Source organism: Lathyrus oleraceus, chromosome 3, assembly GCF_024323335.1.
Source record: "Lathyrus oleraceus cultivar Zhongwan6 chromosome 3, CAAS_Psat_ZW6_1.0, whole genome shotgun sequence".
Lineage (NCBI taxonomy): Eukaryota > Viridiplantae > Streptophyta > Magnoliopsida > Fabales > Fabaceae > Lathyrus > Lathyrus oleraceus.
In genome coordinates this window covers 510,291,130-510,316,733 of record NC_066581.1, presented here as the reverse complement: position 1 = coordinate 510,316,733, position 25,604 = coordinate 510,291,130, and the positions used below count along the sequence as shown (strand labels likewise).

The following is a 25,604-nucleotide window of genomic DNA, read 5'->3' as shown; positions in this document are numbered from 1 at the left end:
ATGTAATGCTAAGTAAATTAACACATTCATCACCCTAATCATATCACACATTCAGCAACGGCAACCTCAACTCATAATCATACTCAACACAAACACAAAACACACGTATAATATTGGAATACATCCATTCATATTATACGCCATACATACATTATGAAATAAGACTCCATGCATGCGGTACCGACTATTCGTGAACACATAGTTCAACCTCACCGATCAAACCCAGATACGGCTACCAAGCTCACTAGTCCCACTCATTTGAGACCTAGTGACTCCCTCACTAATTCCTCACCATGGGAATTAGCTACCACCATAAAGGCTATGCTATGCACGCTAAATCACCTAGCATGCAAACATCAACAACAATCCACAATGGACATATGCTCACACTCTAAGCCATAAACAGTCCATCCACAATTGCATACATAATAGATATATTCACAGCATTATGCATACCATCATACATCATCAGCATATTTATCACAGAATCATATCATGTCATGCCAAATAATAAATCACAGTATTAGCACACTCTACTAATACCTATACTGCTCAAAACAACGGGAAATGATCCCTACTATATCATACATCAGCTAAATTACATCACTCAGCTGAAACGACCAAAACTGCACAACAACAGCTCAGAAAAATCAAACTTCTGCCCATACACGTATGCCTCATGCCCATACGCGTATGGCACATTTCCTAGCCAAGCCCATACAATATGTACACATAATTCAATTCCAAAACGTACACAATATTTAAATATCAATTTTTCACTTTTCAAACAGTGTTAACCTGTTAACGCAATTGGTTAACCTGTTAACGCAAGACAGAATACAAATTTTACAGTATTTCAACAGTGTTAACCGGTTAACGCCCTGAGTTAACCTGTTAACGCAAGACAGAAATTAATTTTTTTAATTATCATAACAGTGTTAACCGGTTAACGCCCTGGGTTAACCGGTTAACGCAAGACAGAAAGTTGTTCCTGCGCTAACAACGAACAGAATGCAGAATTACCCGCATTTTTCGCCGTTGGAGGACTTCCGGACCTCCGATTTCGATTCTGTAAAAAGCTACACGTCCAGAAAATTACGACTCATCCAAATATAGATTCATTCACAGTTTTAACGTAATTTATTCATCACAATTCAAGGGTATTTATCAAAACCTAATAATTCCAATTCAAGCCAATTAAGGATTTCAACCTAAAACATGTTCCTACCCATTGACCCAATCATACTAACCCATAATAATAAGGATTTCCCCCCTTACCTGAGTTAATCCGGCAAATCCTTTAACTTCAAGCTTTTCCCTTCTTCAACCCTTTTTCTCTTGCTCTTCCTTTTTGCCCTTTTTCCACTTTTTAGTCGCTTCTCTGTTTTCACGTGTAAAAACCTTTTTACTAAATGGGACTCTTTACTGATTCCAAAAATCGTTCCAATTCCAACTTTATTATTCCAATAATAATAATCCAATAATATTCCAATTATTTAATTAAATTAATAAATATACTAATAATAATATATATGAATGGTTTATCTTTTATTTTGAAAAATAATACCCTCGCATTCATATTATCATCATAATATACTATTAAACTTAAATTAAATAATTATCATATTTTATCGGGGTGTTACACATGCTCGTATGATTCGACTTTCACGGTGGATACCAGGTTCCCCTATGGGACTCGAACCCACTTTTAAGAACCATCACTCGTATGGGACTTAACCCACTTTGAGTCTCTTTCACCGTATGAGGCTACATCCCACTTAGGTGTCCACCTTTCCCTCATGTTCACCATGGTTGGGGCTCAAACCCAATTGAGGCTCAAATCATTGGTCCCACATCCCAATGCTTACTCATCTAAGCATACTAATAGAGATGTGTACCATCATAGAAAACACACATTATGAATACATGATCGGTTCCACAATCATCGGTTCCACGAACCATAACAAAATCCATCAATCACAAGTGACTTCATTCACCATAATACACAAATAATAACATGGCATGTTCCATACAATGCGTCTCATTTTCAATCATGGCAATAATTCGTCCACGACCTCCACATAAGCGTCATACAAATGAATATCGTATTCTCATACCATCAAGGTTATAAACCTACTCATAACCTAATTTCAATCCTAGGTTAACTCAGTAGGTTCATCATGTATTTTTCACCATTAGCATGTATTCAACATAAGCATAGCATTACAAATGATTAATGGTTGGAAGAATGCATTTAGAAACACTTAAGAAATGGATTTTGAAGTTTTTAACTTAAGTCAATCGATTGGTTGGGGAAGCCCAATCGATTGGTTCCTCTCACATTTCTATTTTTTAAAGTTTGCTGAGTGTCAATCGATTGATCCTGAGTATCAATCGATTGGTCCTGCTAAAATTTTCCACTGTTCACATACAGCAAGTTTGTGCAATCGATTGTAATGCAGTGTCAATGGATTGGTCCTGCTAAAATTACATTTTTTTCTGCAAAATAAAGGGTTGTCAATCGATTGATGATAGAGACCAATCGATTGGTCCACTCATATTTTCACATTCCACTTCACAGACACCATTTTCCTCTATTTTACCATTTCTAACAACTTACCACATCTTCTTCCAACAAAACACATCATACTACATGTTCTTATACCCATATAAATCAGGGATTCCAAGCTCACAATCACAACCAATCATTTCACCACAACCATAACAAATCATGTTATCATAACAATTATAAGAACACAACAAGACACAAGTTCATGGAAATCAACAAGAGCAAGAAAATATTTATCATATAACATGGATTCTCATGATTTATCTAGCATTCTACAACCCTAATCCTCTAGAAATCTAGGGTTTCTAACTAGAACCCACCTCAAGAAATTAAAGAGGAGAATTTATGGAAGATGAGATGAGGATGAAGATGATGGTGTTGGTTCCAAGCTTTCTTTCTTCTTCTTCTTCTTCTCCACTAGCCTTGCTTTCCATTCTTCTCTTGAGCTTCCTCTTTCTTTCTATGATTTTTGATACATAGAAACCAAATGGCTTATGGTAGGTAACAATAAGGTAGTAACATGTGGACCACAAGCCTTGTAGCATATGTGTGGTTAGAATATAGTGGAAACAAATATCTTAAGTGGCACCAACCATAATATTTGTTCTACCAGAGCTATTGACCCATTATTAGTGTTACCAAAATGTCCCAATTAATAAAAGGTCAGTCCCAATTAATATTAATTAAGTAAACCTGAACTCACTATTTACTCTATTTATCCCAATCGGCAACTTTTAGAGCACATAGAAACTCAATTGACCTCAATTAATAGGAATTTATGTATTTAAGAAAATATGAGGTATTACATCCTCCCCCCTTAAATAAAAATTTGTCTTCGAATTTAATATTACCTGGAAGAGATGAGGGTAAGCTTCTCGCATTTCTGACTCCAATTCCCAGGTAGCATCGCCCAGATGTGATTCGTCCCATTGAACCTTAACAAGAGGAATCTCCTTATTCCTTAATACCTTAACTTCTCGTCCTGTAATACGACTTGGTAGAGGCTCGAAAGTCAGATCTGCTTCTACTTCTATTGAATCTGGAAGAATAGGCTGAAGAGAATCTGGAATGAACTTCCGGAGTTGAGATACGTGAAAAACATCATGCATTTCGGATAGAGAAGGTGGTAAAGCTAATCTGTAGGCTACTTCTCCAATCCTCTCTATAATCTGGTATGGCCCTATGTATCTCGGGCTTAGCTTTCGTGACTTAAATGGTCCTTTCAGTCTCAACCTCAGAGTCACCTTCAAAAATACATGGTCACCTTCATCAAATTCCAATGGTTTTCTCCTGTGGTCCGCATAGCTCTTTTGGCAATCTTGCACTTTCTTCATCTTGTCACGGACCATCCTTATTCTTTCCGTAGTCTCTTGAATAATCTCCGGTCCTAAGATCCTTTCTTTACCAACTTTTGTCCAACATAGAGGTGTTCTACATTTCCGTCCATACAAGGCTTCATAAGGAGTCATCCCAATACTTTCATGATAACTGTTGTTATATGCGAATTCAATCAATGGTAAAAGCTCCTTCCAATTTCCTCCACTTTCAAGTACACAAACTCTTAACATATCTTCCAGTGTCTGTATCGTCCGTTCAGTCTGACCATCCGTCTGAGGATGGTTATAAGTACTCAAACACAATCTCGATCCCATAGCTTATTGGAATGCTTTCCAAAACCCCAAAGTAAACTTTGGGTCTCTATCAGACACAATGCTAGTTGGAACACCATGCAAACCAACAATTTATGAAATGAACAACCGTGCAAGATGACTTGCCTTTTAAGTAGTCTTCACGGCCAAGAACTGTGCGAACTTAGTCAACCGATCCGCAATCACCCGAATTGAATCATAACCACCTTGGGTCCGAGGTAACCCTACTGCAAATCCATTGAAATACTATCCCATTTCCAAACTGGAATCTCTAAAGGCCGCAATAAACCACTGGGCTTCTGATGTTCGATCTTTACCTACTGGCATACAATGCATTCCGACACATACTCTGCGATATCTCTTTTCATTCCAGGACACCAATTGTTCTTCTTCAAGTCTTGATACATATTCGATGAACCTGGATGTATAGTAAACGCCCCTTTGTGAGCTTCCTCCAAACCCTTTGATTAAACAGAATCACTCCATCCGGTGACTGAGTGAAACCTGGTTGAATTGACATCTCTTGCAACTTTTCATCTATCATTTGTCCTTGTTGGATCTATTCTCTTAGGTTAGAAGTAACATTCAAATTTCCCATTATCACACCACCCTGCGTCCAACTAAACTGAAGATTAAGATCTTGGAACTTTTCCAACAATGCATATTCTAACATCATCAACTCATCTTTATGTATCTCTTTCCGACTTAAGACATCTGCAACCTTATTCGCTTTCCTTGGGTGGTACTTAATCTCAAAATCAAAACCCTTCAAATACTTCATCCATCTCCTCTGTATCATGTTTAACTCTTTCTGGTCAAATAAGTATTTCAAACTCTTGTGATCACTAAACATCTCAAAATTCACTCCATACAAGTAATGTCTCCAAACTTTCAATGCAAAGATAACAACAGCCAGTTCAAGATCGTGAGTCGGGTAGTTCTCTTCATGAAGTTTCAACTGACGAGAGGCATATGCTACAACCTGACCACCCTGCATTAACACCCCTCCTAATCATTTCTTAGAGGCATCACAAAATACTTCATAAGACTTACTAGGATCAGGGATGACTAAAACAGGAGCAGTCATTAGCTTCTCCTTCAAACTCATAAAACTCTTCTCACACTTTGAATCCCATTTGAAAGAAATTTCCTTTCGGGTAAGTCTAGTCATCGGTAATGCTATCTGTGAAAATCCCTTTATAAACCTTCGATAGTAACCTGTCGAACCTAAGAAACTTCTGACTTCGGAAGCATTTTTCAGTCTTTCCCAACTAATAACTACTTCAACTTTAGATGGATCCACTAATACTCCTCCTTGTGATATTACATGACCAAGAAACTTCACTTCGTTCATCCAAAATTCACACTTACTTAACTTGGCAAAAAGTTGTTTCTCTTGAAGTACTTATAGAACAATCCTTAGGTGTTCTTCGTGCTCTTGAGGAGTATGAGAATAAATAAGAATGTCATCAATAAAGACCACCAAGAACTGGTCCAAGTAAGGTTGGAATATCCGATTCATATAGTTCATGAAAATAGTTGTGGCATTCGTTACACCAAACGGCATTACAAGGAACTTATAATGGCCATATCAGGTTCTAAATGCGGTCTTTGGTACATCCGAACTCTTAACTCTTATTTGATGTAGCCTGATCGTAGATCAATCTTCGAGAACATGCAGGCTCCTTTCAACTGATCTAACAAATCGTCTATCCTTGGTAGAGGATACTTGTTCTTGATGGTAACTTTATTCAACTGGAGATAATCAATACATAACCACATACTACCGTCCTTCTTCTTTACTAATAACGCTGGAGCTCCCCATGGTGAGACACTAGGTCGGATAAAATGTTGGGTTAACAACTCTTCTAATTGATTATTCAACTCTCTCAACTCTAGTGGCGCCATGCGATACGGAGAAATGGAGATTGGAGCCGTCCCAAGTATCAGATCAATGAAGAATTCCACTTCCCTTTCAGGAGGAAGAGAGGATACAGCCTTAGGAAAAACTTCCAGAAATTCACAAACAACAGGGATTTGTGTAACGCTCAGATTATCGCTAGATTCCTTGGTAAGAACCAAGAGAACTGACTTTTCATTCTCAAATAAGAAATTAACCATGCCAACCGTACCTTCCGAGATAGTAGTTAGCACATCCTTTGGAGTAGCTTCACTAGATGGAATGATAATCAACTTCTCTTCACATCCAATAAACACCGAATTGGCGGAAAGCCAATCCATCCTCAAAACCACATCAGCCTTCTTAAGTGGTAAACAAATAAGATTAATTTGGAAAATCCTACCATTCACTGAGAGCGAACAATTTTCACAAATCAACGGTGTCTCAACCACATCATCCATGGCGGTAGTAACCACCATAGGAGGAGACAAGGGAATTGCTTGCAAGCCAAGACGCTTCATGCACTGAATCGATACAAAAGAGTGTGTCGCACCACAATCAAACAATACAAAACAAGGATGATTATTGACGAGACACGTACCATCAATTATGGCATTGCTTCTCTGAGCCTTCCTTTCATCCAAAGTATAAACTCGATTGGTACTCCTCCCCTGCATCTGATTCTTATTCTGAGGACATTCCCTAGACATGTGCCCCTCCCTCTGACAAGTAAAACACCTAATTCCACTTACAGCACATCTTCCAAAATGATACTTCTTATATATTTGACATTGAGGAGGTTGGTTAGGTCTTTCATGTTACACCTGTTTTCCCTTGAAAGCCTGAGATCTAGGTCTAAACTGGCTTCCTGGCCTTCCTTGGTCCTTCTACCCACTCCTGTATTGATCCATTTCTTCTTGAACTTTCTTCAAACTATTCTCAGCCACATAGCATTGTCTTAACAGTTCAGCATATGAAGTGAATTCCCTTTGAGAAACACTATGAGATATTTCACCCCTCAGACCAAAAACAAACTGATCAATCTTCCACCTCTCATCGGGTGCGTACGCGATTTGTCTAGAATAAGCAACCATATCTTCGAACTTCTCGGCATACGCAGCTACTGACATAGTACCCTGCCTAAGTTGTTGAAATTTAAACTCTTTCTGAGTCCTCAAAGAACTAGGAAAATACTTATCCAAGAAAATAGTCTTAAAATGCTCCCAATCCCTAGGTATTCCTTGATTGGTCATAAGAGTCGAAGCATTCTCCCACCATCTCACAGCTGGACCCTTTATCATGTGAGAAGCAAACACAACCTTATTTTCTTCACTACAATGCATTATCCAAAATATCATTTCCATGCCGATTATCTACTCCTGAGCCTTCACAGGATTCAGCCCACCATGGAATTCCGAAGGACTCATGCGGAAGAAATCTCGGAAACTACCACCTGCAGCTACCTGTGGAACCCCTTGAGGATGCAAACCACCATTCCACTGTTGCATCATCTGTTGCATGAATTGATTTTGTTGTTGTTGCATCTGTTGCATAAACTGAGGCCATTGAAAACCTTCACTACCACTTGGCGGTTCAGAGTCCGAATTATGGGTTCTGGGTCTACCACGACCTCTGCGTCTGTCAGCCATGATCCTAAATGTCATACAAATAGGATTAAGTTGACCAGGCTCAATACTATGAATATAACACCAAGTACAATGATGACAACCCACATATGAGGCAGAAAGAAATACTTATAATATTTCATGGCTAGGTCGAGGACATGACCTGCTCTGATACCAACTGTAACACCCACATATAATATATGTCTAGAATACATATTATACATAGCATAAAACTGGTACTGAAATACATAATCACCTAGCAGCATAGTGTACATATACAAATACATTCCCAAAATAAATACAACATGGCACAAAATGTACACAAAAATGCCCAAAATAAAACTATTGATCTAGATCATTAGACAATGATCTCAAAAAGTATCTACACAGCAGAAAGAAAAGCCATCAGTCATCAGGTAAGCAAGACATCACTCTATCATGCCCCTACCCTTCTCCTGCTCAGAACCACCTGAAAAATAATCGACAACATGGGGTGAGATAATAATCTCAGTGGGTTCCCTATCTTATGGGTCCACTCGGCTCTACAAGGTTTTCTAATCAATATTCAACACATATCCAGCTCAAGTCAACAAGGGAACGAAGACTTGAGCGATGGGGAAACTAACTCGCAATGTATGTCAACATGCATCTGAGTTCTCATAACTCAACCACAATCATTATTCAGATCACGACACATTAATTCCCGAACGGACTTACGTCTAAGCCAGGCCCGATTTATGCATGCTTGTATGGTTCGACTTTCACGGTGGATACCAGGTTCCCCTATGGGACTCGAACCTACTTTTAAGAACCATCACTCGTATGGGACTTAAACCCACTTTGAGTCTCTTTCACCGTATGGGGCTACATCCCACTTAGGTGTCCATCTTTCCCCCATGTCCACCATGGTTGGGGCTCAAACCCAATTGAGGATCAAATCATTAGTCCCACATCCCAATGCTTACTCATCTAAGCATACTAATATAGATGTGTACCATCATAGAAAACACACATTCTGAATACATGATCGGTTCCACAATCATCGGTTCCACGAACCATAACAAAATTCATCAATCACTAGTGACTTCATTCACCATAATACACAAATAATAACATGGAATGTTCCATACAATGCATCTCATTCTCAATTATGGCAACAATTCATCCACGACCTCCACATAACGTCATACGAATGAATACCAACTAGAAATCTAGGGTTTCTAACTAGAACCCACCTCTAACATCCTCTGGAAAATACTTCCTCAGCAATCTCTCTCTGAACACAGCCCAAGTGATCTCAGCATTCCCAGCAGATTCCAACTCAGTGCGGGTAGCAACCCACCAATCATCTGCTTCTTCTGACAGCATATGCGTACCGAACCTGACCTTCTGGTTATCGGCACACTCAGTCACTCGGAAGATCCTCTCGATCTCCTTTAACCACTTCTGAGCGCCATCTGGATCGTATGCTCCCTTGAACATTGGAGGATTGTTCTTCTGGAACTCACTCAGTTGACGAGCAGCTCCCATTCCCACAACATTCGGATTTCCCCCAAGTACTCCAGCTAGCATACCCAGAGCCTCAGCAATCGCAGCATCGTCTCTACCTCTTCCAGCCATCTCTATTCTGAAAACCCAACAAACTAAACAATAAGTACTGATAGGATTACACAACACCTATCCCGTACAGGGAAACAGAATAATTACGACTCGACTCGACCGACTATGCTCTGATACCACTAATGTAACACCCTTCTAAAATACCCCAAATATTTAATTAAAATAACAACATATATCAATCAGAGTAAATATGCAATTAAGGGTGTCACACAATCACTTCACACCATTCACCAAAATAACTGTCATGCTCTTTATTTAATCAAAATAAACATTGCATAATTCGCAGCGGATAGAAATCAAATCAATCATGCAAACATGTAGCATATTACATGTAAACTGGTTCACAACCAACAATAAAACATTTAAAACATCCCATCCCGATGTTACATCTACCAGAGCATGACCCACTAAGGAACTACACTAGACTTCAAGCACTAGCTCCTACTCAATCACTGCTCGTTACCTGAAAAATAGTTGTAAGGGTGAGTTCCTCAATCGATCTAAAAAGCATTATAAAATATCATGTAATGCTAAGTAAATAACACATTAATCACCCTAATTACATCACACATTCAGTAACGGCAACATCAACTCATACTCATAATCATACTCAACATCAACATCAAAACACACGTATAATATTGGAACACATCCATTCATATTATACACAATACATACATTATGCAATGAGACTCCATGCATGCGGTACCGACTATTCGTGAACATATAGTTCAACTTCACCGACCAAATCCAGGTACGGCTACCAAGCTCACTAGTCCCACTCATTTGAGACCTAGTGACTCACATCACTAATTCCTCACCATGGGAATTAGCTACCACCCCAAGGGCCATGCTATGCACGCTAATCACCTAGCATGCAAACATCAACAACAGTCCAAAATGACTAACATCACTAATTCCTCACCATGGGAATTAGCTACCACCATAAAGGCCACATTATGCTATGCCAAATCACCTAGCATGCAACATCAACAACAATCCACAATGGACATATGCTCACACTCTAAGCCATAAAACAGTCCATCCACAATTACATACATAATATATACATTCACAACATTATGCATATTTTCACACATCATCAGCATATTTATCACATAATCATATTATGTCATGCCAAATAATTCAGTCACAGTATTAGCACACTCTACTAATACCTATCCTACTCAAAACAACGGGAAATAATCCCTACTATATTACACACCGATATAGGCCAATCACCAATTATGTTCACAACATTAAATATCAATTTTTCCAATTTCCAACAGTGTTAACCGGTTAACGCCCTGGGTTAACCGGTTAACGCAGGACAGAACACGCTTCCTGGCCAATTTTAACAGTGTTAACCGGTTAACGCCCTGGGTTAACCGGTTAACGCAGACAGAACAGCAATATCTCAGAAATCACAACAGTGTTAACCGGTTAACACCCTGGGTTAACCGGTTAACGCAGACAAAACAGCAAATTTTCACAATTCATAACAGTGTTAACCGGTTAACACCCTGGGTTAACCGGTTAACGCAAGACAGAAAGCTGTTCCTGCGCTAACACGAAGCAGAATGCAGAATTCTCCGCATTTTCCGCCGTTGGAGGACTTCCGGACCTCCGATTCCGATTCCGTAAAAAGCTATACGTTCGGAAAATCACTACCCATCCAATTATAGATTCAATTACGGCTTAACACAGTTTATTCATCACAATTTTTCAGCATCCAACATCCCAATTAGGGTCAATTCAACGGTTTATCACTACCCATTACATGTTAACCCATAATACCCATTAAACGACGATAAACCCCCCTTACCTGAGTTAATCCGGCGAATCTTTAAGCTTCAAGCTTTTCTCTTCTCCAACCTTCTTCCTCTTGCTCTGCCTCTTTGCCCTTTTCCTCTTTTCAGCCGCTTCTCTGTTTTCACGTGAAAACTCTTTTTACCAAAATGGAACTCTTTTTCCTTACTTCACACTTATATATTTTTTCCAATAATTATTATTCCAATAATAATAATAATAATAATCCAATAATTCCAATTATTTAATTAAATTAATAAATATAATATTAACTTAAATTAAATAATTATCTTATTTTTATCGGGGTGTTACAACTCTCCCCCACTAAAAGAGTTTTCGTCCTCGAAAACATACCTCAAGCGAATAACTCCGGATAAGACTCCTTCATCTGACTCTCAAGTTCCCAAGTCACATTGCCACCTGCTGGTCCTCCCCAAGCTACCTTTACCAAAGCAATCTCTTTACCCCGCAACTGCTTCAATTCTCGATCCTCGATCCTCATAGGTGATGTTTCAACAGTCAGGTTATCTCTCACCTGTACATCATCTATTTGGACTACATGCGACGGATCAGGAATGTACCCCCTCAACTGAGACACATGAAAAACCTCATGCAAATTCGCAAGTGACGGCGGTAAAGCGATACGATAGGCTACCTCCCCTATCCTCTCCGAAATCTGATAAGGACCAATAAATCGAGGTGTCAACTTCTTCGACTTCAAAGCTCGACCAACACCAGTTATCGGAGTAACACGAAGAAACACATGATCTCCCTCTTGAAACTCAAGTGACTTTCTCCTCTTGTCGTGATAACTCTTCTGACGACTCTGAGCAATTCTCATCTTCTCCTGAATCATCTTAATCTTTTCCGTAGTTTGTTGAACAATCTCCGGTCCAACCACAGCACTCTCACCGGACTCATACCAACATAAAGGTGTCCGACATCTCCTACCATACAAAGCTTCAAACGGTGCCATACCAATGCTCGAATGAAAACTATTGTTGTAGGTAAACTCAATCAAAGGCAAATAACAATCCCAAGCACCTCCCTTTTCCAAAACACAAGCTCTCAAAAGATCCTCCAGTGACTGAATCGTCCTCTCAGTCTGACCATCAGTCTGCGGATGATATGCAGAACTCAATCTCAGCTTAGTTCCCAAAGCCCTCTGCAAACCTTCCCAGAACTTCGATGTAAATCTAGGATCTCTGTCCGAAACAATACTCGACGGAATACCATGCAAACTTACAATCTTCTCAATATACAACTCGGCTAATCTCTCTAACGGATAATCCATTCTGATCGGAATGAAATGAGCCGATTTCGTCAATCTGTCTACAATCACCCAAATAGCTTCAAAATTCTTACTTGTCCTCGGTAAACCAGAAACAAAATCCATACTGATACTATCCAACTTCCACTCTGGAATGGCCAACGGTTGCATTAGCCCAGACGGCTTCTGATGCTCAACCTTTGACTTCTGACAAGTCAAACAAGAATAAACAAAACTCGCAATTTCTCTTTTCATTCCCGGCCACCAAAATAACTTTTTCAAATCATGATACATCTTCGTAGCCCCAGGATGAATACTCAGGCCACTACGATGTCCTTCCTCAAGAATACTCTTCTTAAGCTCGGTAACATCCGGAATACACACCCGATTTCCAAATTTCAAAACACCATTCTCATCAACTCTGAATTCACCACCTTGACCTTGATTCACTAGAGTCAACTTGTTCACCAAAAGCACATCGGATTTCTGACCCTCTCTAATCTCATCCAGAATACCACTCGTTAACTTCAACATTCCCAGTTTAACACTATTGTGAGTACTCTCACACACCAAACTCAAGTCTCTAAACTGCTCAATTAAATCCAATTCCTTAACCATTAACATAGACATATGCAATGATTTCCGACTCAATGCATCAGCCACTACGTTTGCTTTACCCGGATGGTAATTCAAACCAAAGTCATAATCCTTCAGAAACTCTAACCATCTCCTCTGTCTCATATTCAGCTCTTTCTGATCAAACAAATACTTTAAACTTTTATGGTCACTGAAAACCTCAAATCTTGACCCGTACAAGTAATGCCTCCATAACTTCAGAACAAATACCACGGCTGCCAACTCTAAATCGTGTGTCGGATAGTTCCTCTCATGAACCCTCAGTTGTCTCGAAGCATAAGCTATAACCTGCTTATTCTGCATCAACACACCACCCAAACCCAACAATGAAGCATCACAGTAAACCTCAAATAGTTCTGACGGACTCGGTAATATCAGAATAGGAGCAGTAGTCAACCTTCTCTTTAACTCTTGGAAACCTTCTTCACATTTTGAGTCCCAAACAAACGCTTGCCCCTTTCTAGTCAACATCGTCAACGGTAACGCCAACTTAGAAAATCCCTCAATAAACTTCCTATAATAACCAGCCAAACCAAGGAAACTTCGAATCTCAGCAACAGACTTAGGAGCTTCCCACTTAGATACTGCTTCTATCTTAGAAGGATCAACAGCAACACCATCTCTTGAAATCATATGACCAAGAAAACTAACCTCTTCTAACCAAAATTCACACTTTGACAGTTTAGCAAATAACTTCTTTTCTCGTAGAACTCCTAAAACCACTCTCAAATGCTCAGCATGCTCTTCTTCAGATTTCGAATACACCAAAATATCATCAATAAACACCACACAAACTGATCTAGGTACGGATGGAAAATCCTATTCATATACTCCATAAATACTCCAGGCGCATTAGTCACACCAAAAGGCATTACAGAATACTCATAATGTCCATACCTTGTTCTGAAAGCAGTCTTCTGAATATCCTCAGTTTTCACACGTATCTGATGATAACCCGATCTCAAATCTATTTTGCTGAACACACTCGCACCAACCAACTGATCCATCAAATCATCAATCCTCGGCAAAGGATACCGATTCTTGATCGTCACTTTATTCAGTTGCCTGTAGTCCACACACAACCTCATAGTACCTTCTTTCTTCTTAACCAATAACACTGGTGCACCCCACGGTGACACACTCGGACGAATAAATTTCTTATCCAACAGATCTTCCAGCTGACTCTTCAATTCAGCTAACTCAACAGCAGACATACGGTACGGAGCCATCGACACCGGCCTAGTACCAGGTACCAAATCAATCGAGAACTCAACTTCACGCTCTGGCGGTAATTCATTCACTTCTTCAGGAAACACATCAGGAAAATCACACACCACGGCTAAATCGCAAATCACCAGTTTATCTTTAGCCTCCAAAGTCGCTAACACATAAACAACTCTGCCCCATCTGCTACTGCTTCATTCACCTGCCTTGCTGATAGAAACAAACTCTTTCCTTCCTCAATCTCAGGAAAGATCACAGTCTTATCAAAACAATTGATATAGACTCGGTTAAACACCAACCAGTTCATACCCAGAATAACATCAATCTGCACAAGTGGAAGACACACTAGGTCCATCCCAAAGTCTCTACCAAAAATACTCAAAGGACAATTCAAACAAACTGAAGTAGTAGTCACTGAACCCTTCGCAGGAGTATCAATCACCATACTTCCATGCATCTCAGATATCTCTAACTTAAGTTTCACAGCACAATCCAAAGATATAAAGGAATGAGTCGCACCTGTGTCAATAATAGCTACAAGAGGAAAGCCATTAATATAACACGTACCTCGGATCAAACGATCATCTGCAAAAGTCTCAGAACCCGATAAAGCAAAGACCTTGCCTCCCGACTGGTTCTCTCTCTTCGGCTTAGGACACTGTGGACTGATATGACCCAACTCTCCACAGTTGAAACAAGTCACAGTCTTCAACCGGCACTCTGCAGCCAAGTGACCACCTTTACCACACTTGAAACACTTCTTCTCCGCACTGGTACACTCATGGAAACGATGTCCCGCCTGACCACATCTGTAACACTTAGCAGGAGCACTAGAGTCTCCCCCACTAGGCCTCTTCATCCCACTCTGTCTCTGGAAACCTTTGCCAGCTGCATACGGTTTCCCACGATCATTCTGATTCTTGCCTTTCCTATCAACCCTCTGCTGATAGCTCTCCGCTCTGGCTTTGGTATCCTGTTCAAAAATCCTGCAACAGTCAACCAAATCAGAAAACACTCTAATCCGTTGATATCTAATAGCCTGCTTGATCTCGGGACGTAACCCGTTCTCAAACTTCACACATTTCGAAAATTCCCCAGTAGCCTCATCATAGGGAGTGTAATACTTCGACAGTTCTGTGAACTTAGCAGCATACTCAGTAACAGACCTGTTACCCTGCTTCAATTCTAAGAACTCTATCTCTTTCTTTCCTCTAACATCCTCTGGAAAATACTTCCTCAGCAATCTCTCTCTGAACACAGCCCAAGTGATCTCAGCATTCCCAGCAGATTCCAACTCAGTGCGGGTAGCAACCCACCAATCATCTGCTTCTTCTGACAGCATATGCGTACCGAACCTGACCTTCTGGTTATCGGCACACTCAGTCACTCGGAAGATCCTCTCGATCTCCTTTAACCACTTCTGAGCGCCATCTGGATCGTATGCTCCCTTGAACATTGGAGGATTGTTCTTCTGGAACTCACTCAGTTGACGAGCAGCTCCCATTCCCACAACATTCGGATTTCCCCCAAGTACTCCAGCTAGCATACCCAGAGCCTCAGCAATCGCAGCATCGTCTCTACCTCTTCCAGCCATCTCTATTCTGAAAACCCAACAAACTAAACAATAAGTACTGATAGGATTACACAACACCTATCCCGTACAGGGAAACAGAATAATTACGACTCGACTCGACCGACTATGCTCTGATACCACTAATGTAACACCCTTCTAAAATACCCCAAATATTTAATTAAAATAACAACATATATCAATCAGAGTAAATATGCAATTAAGGGTGTCACACAATCACTTCACACCATTCACCAAAATAACTGTCATGCTCTTTATTTAATCAAAATAAACATTGCATAATTCGCAGCGGATAGAAATCAAATCAATCATGCAAACATGTAGCATATTACATGTAAACTGGTTCACAACCAACAATAAAACATTTAAAACATCCCATCCCGATGTTACATCTACCAGAGCATGACCCACTAAGGAACTACACTAGACTCAAGCACTAGCTCCTACTCAATCACTGCTCGTTACCTGAAAAATAGTTGTAAGGGTGAGTTCCTCAATCGATATAAAAAGCATTATAAAATATCATGTAATGCTAAGTAAATAACACATTAATCACCCTAATTACATCACACATTCAGTAACGGCAACATCAACTCATACTCATAATCATACTCAACATCAACATCAAAACACACGTATAATATTGGAACACATCCATTCATATTATACACAATACATACATTATGCAATGAGACTCCATGCATGCGGTACCGACTATTCGTGAACATATAGTTCAACTTCACCGACCAAATCCAGGTACGGCTACCAAGCTCACTAGTCCCACTCATTTGAGACCTAGTGACTCACATCACTAATTCCTCACCATGGGAATTAGCTACCACCCCAAGGGCCATGCTATGCACGCTAATCACCTAGCATGCAAACATCAACAACAGTCCAAATGACTAACATCACTAATTCCTCACCATGGGAATTAGCTACCACCATAAAGGCCACATTATGCTATGCCAAATCACCTAGCATGCAACATCAACAACAATCCACAATGGACATATGCTCACACTCTAAGCCATAAAACAGTCCATCCACAATTACATACATAATATATACATTCACAACATTATGCATATTTTCACACATCATCAGCATATTTATCACATAATCATATTATGTCATGCCAAATAATTCAGTCACAGTATTAGCACACTCTACTAATACCTATCCTACTCAAAACAACGGGAAATAATCCCTACTATATTACACACCGATATAGGCCAATCACCAATTATGTTCACAACATTAAATATCAATTTTTCCAATTTCCAACAGTGTTAACCGGTTAACGCCCTGGGTTAACCGGTTAACGCAGGACAGAACACGCTTCCTGGCCAATTTTAACAGTGTTAACCGGTTAACGCCCTGGGTTAACCGGTTAACGCAGACAGAACAGCAATATCTCAGAAATCACAACAGTGTTAACCGGTTAACACCCTGGGTTAACCGGTTAACGCAGACAAAACAGCAAATTTTCACAATTCATAACAGTGTTAACCGGTTAACACCCTGGGTTAACCGGTTAACGCAAGACAGAAAGCTGTTCCTGCGCTAACACGAAGCAGAATGCAGAATTCTCCGCATTTTCCGCCGTTGGAGGACTTCCGGACCTCCGATTCCGATTCCGTAAAAAGCTATACGTTCGGAAAATCACTACCCATCCAATTATAGATTCAATTACGGCTTAACACAGTTTATTCATCACAATTTTTCAGCATCCAACATCCCAATTAGGGTCAATTCAACGGTTTATCACTACCCATTACATGTTAACCCATAATACCCATTAAACGACGATAAACCCCCCTTACCTGAGTTAATCCGGCGAATCTTTAAGCTTCAAGCTTTTCTCTTCTCCAACCTTCTTCCTCTTGCTCTGCCTCTTTGCCCTTTTCCTCTTTTCAGCCGCTTCTCTGTTTTCACGTGAAAACTCTTTTTACAAAATGGAACTCTTTTTCCTTACTTCACACTTATATATTTTTTCCAATAATTATTATTCCAATAATAATAATAATAATAATCCAATAATTCCAATTATTTAATTAAATTAATAAATATAATATTAACTTAAATTAAATAATTATCTTATTTTTATCGGGGTGTTACAACTCTCCCCCACTAAAAGAGTTTTCGTCCTCGAAAACATACCTCAAGCGAATAACTCTGGATAAGACTCCTTCATCTGACTCTCAAGTTCCCAAGTCACATTGCCACCTGCTGGTCCTCCCCAAGCTACCTTTACCAAAGCAATCTCTTTACCCCGCAACTGCTTCAACTCTCGATCCTCGATCCTCATAGGTGATGTTTCAACAGTCAGGTTATCTCTCACCTGTACATCATCTATTTGGACTACATGCGACGGATCAGGAATGTACCCCCTCAACTGAGACACATGAAAAACCTCATGCAAATTCGCAAGTGACGGCGGTAAAGCGATACGATAGGCTACCTCCCCTATCCTCTCCGAAATCTGATAAGGACCAATAAATCGAGGTGTCAACTTCTTCGACTTCAAAGCTCGACCAACACCAGTTATCGGAGTAACACGAAGAAACACATGATCTCCCTCTTGAAACTCAAGTGACTTCTCCTCTTGTCGTGATAACTCTTCTGACGACTCTGAGCAATTCTCATCTTCTCCTGAATCATCTTAATCTTTTCCGTAGTTTGTTGAACAATCTCCGGTCCAACCACAGCACTCTCACCGGACTCATACCAACATAAAGGTGTCCGACATCTCCTACCATACAAAGCTTCAAACGGTGCCATACCAATGCTCGAATGAAAACTATTGTTGTAGGTAAACTCAATCAAAGGCAAATAACAATCCCAAGCACCTCCCTTTTCCAAAACACAAGCTCTCAAAAGATCCTCCAGTGACTGAATCGTCCTCTCAGTCTGACCATCAGTCTGCGGATGATATGCAGAACTCAATCTCAGCTTAGTTCCCAAAGCCCTCTGCAAACCTTCCCAGAACTTCGATGTAAATCTAGGATCTCTGTCCGAAACAATACTCGACGGAATACCATGCAAACTTACAATCTTCTCAATATACAACTCGGCTAATCTCTCTAACGGATAATCCATTCTGATCGGAATGAAATGAGCCGATTTCGTCAATCTGTCAACAATCACCCAAATAGCTTCAAAATTCTTACTTGTCCTCGGTAAACCAGAAACAAAATCCATACTGATACTATCCCACTTCCACTCTGGAATAGCCAACGGTTGCATTAGCCCAGACGGCTTCTGATGCTCAATCTTTGACTTCTGACAAGTCAAACAAGAATAAACAAAACTCGCAATTTCTCTTTTCATTCCCGGCCACCAAAATAACTTTTTCAAATCATGATACATCTTCGTAGCCCCAGGATGAATACTCAGGCCACTACGATGTCCTTCCTCAAGAATACTCTTCTTAAGCTCGGTAACATCCGGAATACACACCCGATTACCAAATTTCAAAACACCATTCTCATCAACTCTGAATTCACCACCTTGACCTTGATTCACTAGAGTCAACTTATCACCAAAAGCACATCGGATTTCTGACCCTCTCTAATCTCATCCAGAATACCACTCGTTAACTTCAACATTCCCAGTTTAACACTATTGTGAGTACTCTCACACACCAAACTCAAGTCTCTAAACTGCTCAATTAAATCCAATTCCTTAACCATTAACATAGACATATGCAATGATTTCCGACTCAATGCATCAGCCACTACGTTTGCTTTACCCGGATGGTAATTCAAACCAAAGTCATAATCCTTCAGAAACTCTAACCATCTCCTCTGTCTCATATTCAGCTCTTTCTGATCAAACAAATACTTTAAACTTTTATGGTCACTGAAAACCTCAAATCTTGACCCGTACAAGTAATGCCTCCATAACTTCAGAACAAATACCACGGCTGCCAACTCTAAATCGTGTGTCGGATAGTTCCTCTCATGAACCCTCAGTTGTCTCGAAGCATAAGCTATAACCTGCTTATTCTGCATCAACACACCACCCAAACCCAACAATGAAGCATCACAGTAAACCTCAAATAGTTCTGACGGACTCGGTAATATCAGAATAGGAGCAGTAGTCAACCTTCTCTTTAACTCTTGGAAACCTTCTTCACATTTTGAGTCCCAAACAAACGCTTGCCCCTTTCTAGTCAACATCGTCAACGGTAACGCCAACTTAGAAAATCCCTCAATAAACTTCCTATAATAACCAGCCAAACCAAGGAAACTTCGAATCTCAGCAACAGACTTCGGAGCTTCCCACTTAGATACCGCTTCTATCTTAGAAGGATCAACAGCAACACCATCTCTTGAAATCACATGACCAAGAAAACTAACCTCTTCTAACCAAAATTCACACTTTGACAGTTTAGCAAATAACTTCTTTTCTCGTAGAACTCCTAAAACCACTCTCAAATGCTCAGCATGCTCTTCTTCAGATTTCGAATACACCAAAATATCATCAATAAACACCACACAAACTGATCTAGGTACGGATGGAAAATCCTATTCATATACTCCATAAATACTCCAGGCGCATTAGTCACACCAAAAGGCATTACAGAATACTCATAATGTCCATACCTTGTTCTGAAAGCAGTCTTCTGAATATCCTCAGTTTTCACACGTATCTGATGATAACCCGATCTCAAATCTATTTTGCTGAACACACTCGCACCAACCAACTGATCCATCAAATCATCAATCCTCGGCAAAGGATACCGATTCTTGATCGTCACTTTATTCAGTTGCCTGTAGTCCACACACAACCTCATAGTACCTTCTTTCTTCTTAACCAATAACACTGGTGCACCCCACGGTGACACACTCGGACGAATAAATTTCTTATCCAACAGATCTTCCAGCTGACTCTTCAATTCAGCTAACTCAACAGCAGACATACGGTACGGAGCCATCGACACCGGCCTAGTACCAGGTACCAAATCAATCGAGAACTCAACTTCACGCTCTGGCGGTAATTCATTCACTTCTTCAGGAAACACATCAGGAAAATCACACACCACGGCTAAATCGCAAATCACCAGTTTATCTTTAGCCTCCAAAGTCGCTAACAGCATAAACAACTCTGCCCCATCTGCTACTGCTTCATTCACCTGCCTTGCTGATAGAAACAAACTCTTTCCTTCCTCAATCTCAGGAAAGATCACAGTCTTATCAAAACAATTGATATAGACTCGGTTAAACACCAACCAGTTCATACCCAGAATAACATCAATCTGCACTAGTGGAAGACACACTAGGTCCATCCCAAAGTCTCTACCAAAAATACTCAAAGGACAATTCAAACAAACTGAAGTAGTAGTCACTGAACCCTTCGCAGGAGTATCAATCACCATACTTCCATGCATCTCAGATATCTCTAACTTAAGTTTCACAGCACAATCCAAAGATATAAAGGAATGAGTCGCACCTGTGTCAATAATAGCTACAAGAGGAAAGCCATTAATATAACACGTACCTCGGATCAAACGATCATCTGCAAAAGTCTCAGAACCCGATAAAGCAAAGACCTTGCCTCCCGACTGGTTCTCTCTCTTCGGCTTAGGACACTGTGGACTGATATGACCCAACTCTCCACAGTTGAAACAAGTCACAGTCTTCAACCGGCACTCTGCAGCCAAGTGACCACCTTTACCACACTTGAAACACTTCTTCTCCGCACTGGTACACTCGTGGAAACGATGTCCCGCCTGACCACATCTGTAACACTTAGCAGGAGCACTAGAGTCTCCCCCACTAGGCCTCTTCATCCCACTCTGTCTCTGGAAACCTTTGCCAGCTGCATACGGTTTCCCACGATCATTCTGATTCTTGCCTTTCCTATCAACCCTCTGCTGATAGCTCTCCGCTCTGGCTTTGGTATCCTGTTCAAAAATCCTGCAACAGTCAACCAAATCAGAAAACACTCTAATCCGTTGATATCTAATAGCCTGCTTGATCTCGGGACGTAACCTGTTCTCAAACTTCACACATTTCGAGAATTCCCCAGTAGCCTCATCATAGGGAGTGTAATACTTCGACAGTTCTGTGAACTTAGCAGCATACTCAGTAACAGACCTGTTACCCTGCTTCAATTCTAAGAACTCTATCTCTTTCTTTCCTCTAACATCCTCTGGAAAATACTTCCTCAGGAATCTCTCTCTGAACACAGCCCAAGTGATCTCAGCATTCCCAGCAGATTCCAACTCAGTGCGGGTAGCAACCCACCAATCATCTGCTTCTTCTGACAGCATATGCGTACCGAACCTGACCTTCTGGTTATCGGCACACTCAGTCACTCGGAAGATCCTCTCGATCTCCTTCAACCACTTCTGAGCGCCATCTGGATCGTATGCTCCCTTGAACATTGGAGGATTGTTCTTCTGGAACTCACTCAGTTGACGAGCAGCTCCCATTCCCACAACATTCGGATTTCCCCCAAGTACTCCAGCTAGCATACCCAGAGCCTCAGCAATCGCAGCATCGTCTCTACCTCTTCCAGCCATCTCTATTCTGAAAACCCAACAAACTAAACAATAAGTACTGATAGGGTTACACAACACCTATCCCGTACAGGGAAACAGAATAATTACGACTCGACTCGACCGACTATGCTCTGATACCACTAATGTAACACCCTTCTAAAATACCCCAAATATTTAATTAAAATAACAACATATATCAATCAGAGTAAATATGCAATTAAGGGTGTCACACAATCACTTCACACCATTCACCAAAATAACTGTCATGCTCTTTATTTAATCAAAATAAACATTGCATAATTCGCAGCGGATAGAAATCAAATCAATCATGCAAACCATGTAGCATATTACATGTAAACTGGTTCACAACCACAATAAAACATTTAAAACATCCCATCCCGATGTTACATCTACCAGAGCATGACCCACTAAGGAACTACACTAGACTCCAAGCACTAGCTCCTACTCAATCACTGCTCGTTACCTGAAAAATAGTTGTAAGGGTGAGTTCCTCAATCGATATAAAAAGCATTATAAAATATCATGTAATGCTAAGTAAATAACACATTAATCACCCTAATTACATCACACATTCAGTAACGGCAACATCAACTCATACTCATAATCATACTCAACATCAACATCAAAACACACGTATAATATTGGAACACATCCATTCATATTATACACAATACATACATTATGCAATGAGACTCCATGCATGCGGTACCGACTATTCGTGAACATATAGTTCAACTTCACCGACCAAATCCAGGTACGGCTACCAAGCTCACTAGTCCCACTCATTTGAGACCTAGTGACTCACATCACTAATTCCTCACCATGGGAATTAGCTACCACCCCAAGGGCCATGCTATGCACGCTAATCACCTAGCATGCAAACATCAACAACAGTCCAAAATGACTAACATCACTAATTCCTCACCATGGGAATTAGCTACCACCATAAAGGCCACATTATGCTATGCAAATCACCTAGCATGCAACATCAACAACAATCCACAATGGACATATGCTCACACTCTAAGCCATAAAACAGTCCATCCACAATTACATACATAATATATACATTCACAACATTATGCATATTTTCACACATCATCAGCATATTTATCACATAATCATATTATGTCATGCCAAATAATTCAGTCACAGTATTAGCACACTCTACTAATACCTATCCTACTCAAAACAACGGGAAATAATCCCTACTATATACACACCGATATAGGCCAATCACCAATTATGTTCACAACATTAAATATCAATTTTTCCAATTTCCAACAGTGTTAACCGGTTAACGCCCTGGGTTAACCGGTTAACGCAGGACAGAACACGCTTCCTGGCCAATTTTAACAGTGTTAACCGGTTAACGCCCTGGGTTAACCGGTTAACGCAGACAGAACAGCAATATCTCAGAAATCACAACAGTGTTAACCGGTTAACACCCTGGGTTAACCGGTTAACGCAGACAAAACAGCAAATTTTCACAATTCATAACAGTGTTAACCGGTTAACACCCTGGGTTAACCGGTTAACGCAAGACAGAAAGCTGTTCCTGCGCTAACACGAAGCAGAATGCAGAATTCTCCGCATTTTCCGCCGTTGGAGGACTTCCGGACCTCCGATTCCGATTCCGTAAAAAGCTATACGTTCGGAAAATCACTACCCATCCAATTATAGATTCAATTACGGCTTAACACAGTTTATTCATCACAATTTTTCAGCATCCAACATCCCAATTAGGGTCAATTCAACGGTTTATCACTACCCATTACATGTTAACCCATAATACCCATTAAACGACGATAAACCCCCCTTACCTGAGTTAATCCGGCGAATCTTTAAGCTTCAAGCTTTTCTCTTCTCCAACCTTCTTCCTCTTGCTCTGCCTCTTTGCCCTTTTCCTCTTTTCAGCCGCTTCTCTGTTTTCACGTGAAAACTCTTTTTACCAAAATGGAACTCTTTTTCCTTACTTCACACTTATATATTTTTTCCAATAATTATTATTCCAATAATAATAATAATAATAATCCAATAATTCCAATTATTTAATTAAATTAATAAATATAATATTAACTTAAATTAAATAATTATCTTATTTTTATCGGGGTGTTACAACTCTCCCCCACTAAAAGAGTTTTCGTCCTCGAAAACATACCTCAAGCGAATAACTCTGGATAAGACTCCTTCATCTGACTCTCAAGTTCCCAAGTCACATTGCCACCTGCTGGTCCTCCCCAAGCTACCTTTACCAAAGCAATCTCTTTACCCCGCAACTGCTTCAATTCTCGATCCTCGATCCTCATAGGTGATGTTTCAACAGTCAGGTTATCTCTCACCTGTACATCATCTATTTGGACTACATGCGACGGATCAGGAATGTACCCCCTCAACTGAGACACATGAAAAACCTCATGCAAATTCGCAAGTGACGACGGTAAAGCGATACGATAGGCTACCTCCCCTATCCTCTCCGAAATCTGATAAGGACCAATAAATCGAGGTGTCAACTTCTTCGACTTCAAAGCTCGACCAACACCAGTTATCGGAGTAACACGAAGAAACACATGATCTCCCTCTTGAAACTCAAGTGACTTTCTCCTCTTGTCGTGATAACTCTTCTGACGACTCTGAGCAATTCTCATCTTCTCCTGAATCATCTTAATCTTTTCCGTAGTTTGTTGAACAATCTCCGGTCCAACCACAGCACTCTCACCGGACTCATACCAACATAAAGGTGTCTGACATCTCCTACCATACAAAGCTTCAAACGGTGCCATACCAATGCTCGAATGAAAACTATTGTTGTAGGTAAACTCAATCAAAGGCAAATAACAATCCCAAGCACCTCCCTTTTCCAAAACACAAGCTCTCAAAAGATCCTCCAGTGACTGAATCGTCCTCTCAGTCTGACCATCAGTCTGCGGATGATATGCAGAACTCAATCTCAGCTTAGTTCCCAAAGCCCTCTGCAAACCTTCCCAGAACTTCGATGTAAATCTAGGATCTCTGTCCGAAACAATACTCGACGGAATACCATGCAAACTTACAATCTTCTCAATATACAACTCGGCTAATCTCTCTAACGGATAATCCATTCTGATCGGAATGAAATGAGCCGATTTCGTCAATCTGTCTACAATCACCCAAATAGCTTCAAAATTCTTACTTGTCCT

At 40.3% G+C, this 25,604-nt stretch overlaps 1 protein-coding gene across 1 annotated transcript; it reads right to left on the bottom strand.

Moving 5' to 3' along the window:
* Positions 1-7,005: 7,005 nt before the first annotated feature.
* On the bottom strand, positions 7,006-7,482 carry LOC127131878 (uncharacterized). The gene has a single exon (XM_051060768.1). It carries the CDS (start codon positions 7,480-7,482, stop codon positions 7,006-7,008), a length of 477 nt encoding a protein of 158 aa, XP_050916725.1.
* Between the last annotated feature and the right edge of the window lie 18,122 nt (positions 7,483-25,604).